The sequence below is a fragment of the Aethalodelphis obliquidens genome, unplaced genomic scaffold (genome assembly GCF_003676395.1).
Source record: "Aethalodelphis obliquidens isolate GAN/ISIS:26980383/991018 unplaced genomic scaffold, ASM367639v1 scaffold65, whole genome shotgun sequence".
Lineage (NCBI taxonomy): Eukaryota > Metazoa > Chordata > Mammalia > Artiodactyla > Delphinidae > Aethalodelphis > Aethalodelphis obliquidens.
The window spans coordinates 5,667,978-5,675,102 of record NW_020838009.1 but is presented as its reverse complement, the minus strand read 5'-3'; the positions used below and the strand labels follow the sequence as shown (position 1 = coordinate 5,675,102).

At 50.2% G+C, this 7,125-nt stretch overlaps 1 protein-coding gene across 1 annotated transcript; it reads left to right on the top strand.

The window, feature by feature from the left end:
• Window positions 1-2,008: 2,008 nt before the first annotated feature.
• CTXND1 (cortexin domain containing 1) lies at window positions 2,009-2,188 on the top strand. The gene has a single exon (XM_027089361.1). It carries the CDS (start codon window positions 2,009-2,011, stop codon window positions 2,186-2,188), a length of 180 nt encoding a protein of 59 aa, XP_026945162.1.
• The last annotated feature ends 4,937 nt before the right edge of the window (window positions 2,189-7,125 follow it).

Below are 7,125 nucleotides of genomic sequence, written 5' to 3'. Positions count from 1 at the left end.
TAAAAGAGAGAAGGAAAGAAAAAACAGCATCAGAATAAACTGTGGTTGCTCCCACCACCATGCTCAGGGAGAAGCTGCCCAGGCCAGACCTTCCTGCCAGCCCAGCTCATGGCTGGGAGTGGGCATCTTGGGAGGTAATCAGCCTTCTTCTGTCCTATTCTGTTCCAGCTGCTGCCAGTGTGGGTACCTGCTCTATAAGGGAAAGGCCACTGCTCTCACTGACTTCCAGCTGTGATGTCTGGTCACTCCCCCTCCCTCCTGGAGCAGCCCCACCCAGGGTGCGAGCCCACCCAGTGGCCCTTGTGAAGTGGTGATCACTCCGACCAGCAGGTCAGTGCCCTCTGGAAAGGGGTGAGGATGGAGACGATGTCTGAAAGAGGGGCAAGTGGGACTTCCCTGGCGGTCCAGCTCCTCTAACACAGGGGGCATGGGTTCGATCCCTGGCCAGGGAACTAAGATCCCACGTGCCATGTGGCGCGGCCAAAAAAACTTTAAAAAAAAAAAAAAAAGGAGGGGAAAGCATAGTCACCTGTGGTTACAGATATGTCAGGACCAGCCAGCCCAGGGTTGCATAGGTGCCCTTCTGAAGTTGCAAAGTGGGTGGGGGAGATGGGTCCCCACTTTACTTTCCATCAGAGAAGAGAGAGGCATGCAGAGGCCTAGGGTTTGGGATGTGGGGCCTTGGGTAAGTCATTTCCCCCCTTTCTGTAACTCAGTTTCCACGTTTATAAAATGGGCATATTGATACACGGCTAACATGCCTCCTGGGCTGTCGTGAGGATCAAATAATAAACTGGATGTAAAAGCACAGTGTACAGCTCAAGGGCTCTGAAAATTCAGCGGGGGGTGGGCGGGGGAGGGGGTGATGATAACGAGCAGCAGTGCCCCTCGTCCTAAGCTCTCCCTGACCGCTGGGCTGCAAGGACGTGACCTGCTATCTTGGCCTGCTCTGGGGCACCCACAGGGCCAGGGACCATGCTAGATGCACTGAATCCTCACACCCTTGTGATGCAGCCTCGTGCCCTGTATTATCACAGCAGGGAGGCGTAGACCTGATACAAGGATAACCTTACACTGCCCAGGACTGCACTGCAAGGCAGCTGGGCTCGGGGTCCACCTGACTGCCAAAACCGTTCTTCCGTCACACCCGCAGTTTATCAACTGTGACTCGGGGGCTCAGCAAAGGTCCCTCAGGAGTCCCAGAAGGCCCCCATAGAGGGGGAAGGGATGCAGACCCTCCATGCTGCCTGCCCACCCAACTCTGGGACAGCAGCTCCCCTTCAATCTATTCATGTATTGGTATTCAACGTTCATTTTCATTTGAAACGTAAGTTCTACTGTTTTAAAATATATATATTAATTACCTAATTTTTAAAAATGCTTTCTGGGGACTTCCCTGGCGGTCCAGTGGTTAGGACTCTGCGCTCACACAGTAGAGGGCACGGGCTCGATCCCTGGTGGAGGAACTAAGATCCCGCATGCCGATGCAGCACAGCCAAAAATAAACAACGATAATAAAATAAAATAAAATGCTTTCTGATCACCCTCAGTCAGTGGCTTGGCAGAGTTGAAAGCATTATTATAACTCGTCCTAAAGGGTTTCAGAGGGTGGAGGCAACTTCAGGGGCTCCATCCTCAGCAGGTGCTTCCGCTACAGCCCAGCTCTACCCCTGCTGGGACTCCTCTGTCACCTCCCCCACCCGCTAGGACGCACTGGCTGGGCCCTGGCACCTGGGTTGCCTATAAGATTCAGGGCTGAGACCATGTAGGCGCCTGAAAAGGAGGCACGTGACCCTTCCTCTCCTCGCCCTCATGAGGGGGAGGGGAGGGGGAACAGCAGACTCCCACGCCAGGGGGACATATAAGAAGGGGGAGGGCTGTGCCCTGCCCGCACCCCAGGCAAGTTGGCACGACCCTCCGGTCCCCACTGCTATGGCTCTCTGCAGGGGTGGAAGATGGTACCAGTCAACCGTGAGCCGGAGGAGGAGCCCGAAGCCGCTGCCGAGAGATGGAGGACCCCACGCCTGAGCCCGTCTTCGTCGACGTGGACAAAGGACTGACCTTGGCCTGCTTCGTCTTCCTCTGCCTTTTCCTCGTCGTGATGATCATTCGCTGCGCCAAGGTCATCATGGACCCTTACAGCGCCATCCCCACATCCACCTGGGAGGAGCAACACCTGGATGACTGAGGCGCCCGCGGGCGGGGGCCGCGGCGAGGGACCGAGAGCCCAGCGCTCTCTGGACAGGGTTGCCCCAGGATGTGCCTCTGTCCCCTGGCCACCGGCTTTCCAGCCCATGGAGGCGAGAAAGGATTTGGCCACCCGGGGATGGAGAAGGTTCACCTTAGCCTTGCCTGCTCTCACAGGAGCAGCAGGGTGAGATGCTCGGGATGCTGTGGGTGTTGCAGTGGTGGGCCAGTCTGGGGATAAGAGCGCTGGACCGGGAGTCAGGAGGCCCGGATTCCAGTCTGGGGAATCACTGTGAGCCTAGGGGGCGGTCATCTTCCCTGGCTCGCGCACACCTTTTGGCATCGGATACGGGACAGTCACCCACCATCATAACAACAGTGGTCTCGTTTTGAGGAAACTCTTGCCCTTAACATGCAAAGTAGCACACACACTGGGAGGCTCCCAGCACAGACGTTCACCTGAGCCCCAGCCCCTTCCCAGTGGGCCAGCAATGGAGCGCGTGGTGACGTGGGAAAGGAGGTGGAAGGTGAACCACCCCAAATTCACAAAAGGCACAGGGGCTGCTTCCCAACAGTATTTTTTTTAACTAAAATATAGAGGGGTATATTTTTCCTGTTATAAATGAAATGTGTATTTTGGAAGTTTGGGAAAATACAGAAAAAATAGAAGGATGGGGGAAAATAACCCTTATAATCCCACTTCCCCAAAGCCGCCATTTTGATATATTTTCTCCCAGCATTTTTTACATGTATTTTTAAATAGTCAAAATCATACCGTGTGCATGACGTTGTATCACTTCATGTTAGAGCATGGACACTTTCTCATTTCATCAAGCACTCTTTATAGCCATCATTTTTACTGGCTGCAGAGTATTCCATCAGGTGGATAAGTCATAGTTTCATAATTATCTCCTTTGGTCTTACATTTCTTTTCTTTTTTTTTTTCCACTAACTTTTCCTCATGCAAAATTATTTCACCCAGTGACCTCTTGAGAGCACACAGTTATGAGATTAATATCGGACAGGAAGACCTGGCTTCTAGTCCTGTCAGTCACTCTAAGGCTGTGTGACCTTGAGCAAGTCACTTCACCTCTCAGTGCCTCCGTTCCCTGATTTTAAAAAGGGGAGGAAAAGCCTTGCCCTTTTTGTTTTGTGTAAACCTCGTGAGTGAAAGGACAGGAGTGGGAGTGCTTTGAATGTAAACGTGCTGTGGGGTGAGACAAGGGATAAGTTGTTGATAATGACTTCTCCCTCTTTTCCCACCTTTCTGACCCCCTCCCACCTCATCACCTATGTCTAAGACCTTGCAGCAAGAATATTGGACCAGAGCCCACAAACCTGGTCCCAAGTCCCAACTCCTCTACTTCCTTGCTATATGGCCCCAAATAACTCAGCCACTCTGAGCCCCCGTTTCCTCATCTGTAACATGAGGGAATAACATCTACCTCACAAGGCTGTTGTGAGGATGAAATGAGAGAACATGGGCAAACATTGGTGTATTTTCTCGATATTACCACCCCAGGAGAAGCCAGTGGTCTGAGCTGGGAGGAAGAGAGGTCTGGCTTCCCCCCTCTCTGCAGAGCCTGGAACCCTGGGCTTTTTTCAGTTCCACTGCTGAAAGACCAAATCCCCCAGCCAGGACCACTGGTCAGAGGAATACTCACAGCAACCTCTCCCAGCACCTGACCTCAAGGGATATGGTGTCTATTAATTTATGTAATTATCATGGTCATCGGTATTCCCACAAACATAATATGAAGTTAAACTAGACCACCAGGATTCCCCTTCCTTTTGAATGCATTTATTCTATTCCTCTAAGGCACACCTGCCACCCCCATCAGAAGTACCCTGCAGCTGTGAAGAAGCTCAAGGTTCCCTTCCCACCACCTGCCTCCCAGCCATGGGTCCCACTCCATCTCAGGTCACCTGGGAAGTGGGTTTCCAAAGCACCATCACCACTAGGTGACCCCTGAAAGTGAACAAGCCCACGGCTGCTCAGACAGCTTTCCAGGGCATATCCAGCTGTTCCTCCCTCCACACCCTCACTGTGTGGGATGCACAAAGGGACAGCTGGCAAAGGCAGTGGACCAAGGTGCATTGGAGGCTCTGTGTGAGAGGAGGATCTAGAGCAGGGACCTTGTACATAGCCTCAGGCCTAGCAGCAGCCTTCACTCTGCAGCCTACCTCAGAGATACCAAACACTTCTGTGAAAAGCTCATCAGCATGGATGTACAATGCAAATCAGAACCAACGCCCAATCAGCTAATAACAGACCCCAAGGAACAAGAAGAGGTCTTGAAGACCTCACTTGGAGATACTTAGAGCTCTCAGGAGTGAAAAACAGGTGCCTGAGGGCCGTGCTACTCAAACCATGATGAAGGACAAATAGCATCTGCAACATTGAGGGGCTTGTTAGAAATCCAAAATCATGGACCCCTACTCCAGACCTACAGAATCATAATCTCTGGAGATGGGGCCCAGGAATCTCTTAGCAAGATCTACCAAGAGATTTGTGTGCATGTTAAAGTTTGAGAAGCACTACCTTGGGGATCCTTTGATCTCAATTATTTCTTTTCCACACCTAGATTTGCTAATATTTCCCACTCTATCTCTTGACTCTTTTTTTTGGTGGCAAAGGGAAATAACATTTCAGAAAAAGATGGAAAATTTCAAACTCACTCCAAATCCAAGCCTCCACAAAATAGTGATTTCTATTGTGTGTCCATGTATTCCCTTCTAATCCTTGTCCACGTGCAAGATATTTTTTTCATAAAAGGCTTCGGTTACGTCATTTAAATCAGTATCTCCTAACATTTCGTCATAAGCATGTTTCTGCTACAGTCTTCCTATTTATCATTTTACTGGCTATAAACCACGCCATCTAGTGCATGTACATAGTTATCCAGAGTCCTATTAATAAGTACTTAGATTGCCTTCATTTTCCCTATTATACATGTTGCAAAATAAAAAGAAAGAAAGAAAGCTAAAGACAGATATGACGAACCCTGGGCTTGCTCAGGTTGGCGGAGAATAAATATTTAAATAACACCCCCTCCAGCTTAGACACACATGGGGGACGAAGAGTCATCTAAACACTTGATCGTATTAAGGGGAAAAACCAACTGAAATGTCAAGCTCCTGCTGTTGCTTTAGCTGCTAAAGGATGGAGGAGATGGTCCTTTGTCATCAGAGCATCTTAGCCAGTTTCTAGCTAGCTGAGATGAAGTTTGGGGTTTGGTATGGAGAGGTAAACTGTCCAGCAAAAGAAATGAAGAGAATTTTTGAAGACTGGAAGCTGGCAGAGAGCAAATGAAAAGCATCTGTGGCATTGGCCCTAATCCAGGACTTAAGGCAAAATATGATGAGAGAGAAACTCCCCGCTGCAGGGAAACGGTGATGGATTTTCCGGACAGTGGTGTCTCGTGGCTGCTTTTACGTTGTTGCCTGTTCTGTGCTCTGCTACAGTCCCTCCATGTTACTCCAAACCCTCAGTAAAATCTGATACACAATCCACTTTGTGGTTGTGGTGTTTGGGGGCAATAAAGACATCTGGAAGGGGGTCAACGTGAAGAAATGTAATCTGGAAAGGGAGAGTCATCCCAGGGACAAGTGAGGTAGCAGAAATAAGCAGAAACAGGAAATCAACTATAGTCCAATAAGAATTGATTTTAAAAAATCAGAATGACGGTTGCTAGCGTAAATGTGACCCCTGAGAATGCTCAGATGGGCTGATATGAATAATAGCACACTCGTTTTACCAGCCTGGTATATCAATTCCCATCATCTCTATTTCATTTTTTCCAATTAGTTGCTCAAATATCTACATGCTCTTATTGAATTGAAAGACCCGTGACTCCCTCTCCTATAAAATTGCCCCAGAATTTCGAGGCTAACTCAATCCAAAAGGAGCTGGTCCTAGGGCTTCCCTGGTGGCGCAGTGGTTGAGAGTCCGCCTGCCGATGCAGGGGACACGGGTTCGTGCCCCGGTCCGGGAGGATCGCACATGCCGCGGAGCGGCTGGGCCTGTGAGCCATGGCTGCTGGGCCTGCGCGTCCGGAGCCTGTGCTCCGCAACGGGAGAGGCCACAGCGGTGAGAGGCCCCCGTACCGCAAAAACAAAAACAAAAACAAAAGGAGCTGGTCCTGCTTCCAAATGTCAGGTAGAGAGAATTTCAAAGCCTGGTGTGTCCACTAGTGTGGTTTCACACCCCGCAGTCTAGCTGTTGAAGATGGGTCCTACGTGCATGACGGATGACAACCTGCAGTGCCCTCTTTGGTTTATAGCCCAGTCTGCTGAGAGATGCTCGAGCTAAGCTCACTGGTCCACATTCCCATGCTCATTCGTTCTGTCCAAACAGTACAGCCAGGTTGACTGTGTTCAGAGGGACAGGACGGCCTCGGCCATACCAACCGGCCCCCTGAATCCTCACGTCCTTGATCACCATCAGCTAAGACTCTCCCTCCTTCCTGGGGAGTTTGTCTTTGGGACCCGTATCACTCAGAACCCTAGCAGGAAAGAGATGCACACCCAAAGCATTAAATGAAGAGGGTTTAATGAAAGAATATTCCCAGAGTTTGGGCAGGGTTAAGGGACACGAAAGGGGTTGGCAAAATGCCCATGAAGGGCAACAGGGTGAGTCCATGACCACTTGGGCCTGAAGCGACAAGGGGAAGGGGTGTTCCCAGAATCCAGTGGAAGCTGTAGCAGTGGGAGAGGAGTCCCCCAACAAAAGCCATGGCCACAGGTAGACAATCAAAGTGCAACCCAGTGAGAAGAGACTATATACCTTGATTTCTCACCTCCTGCCCCCTAATCTCCTATGCCATCGGCCAAGAACAGAAGCTAAAGGACAGGGGACTCTGGGTGATATCCTTCCTATATATTAGCGAACTAGAGCAAACGAAAACTAACCAGTACACTGCACCCCTATTACCACTC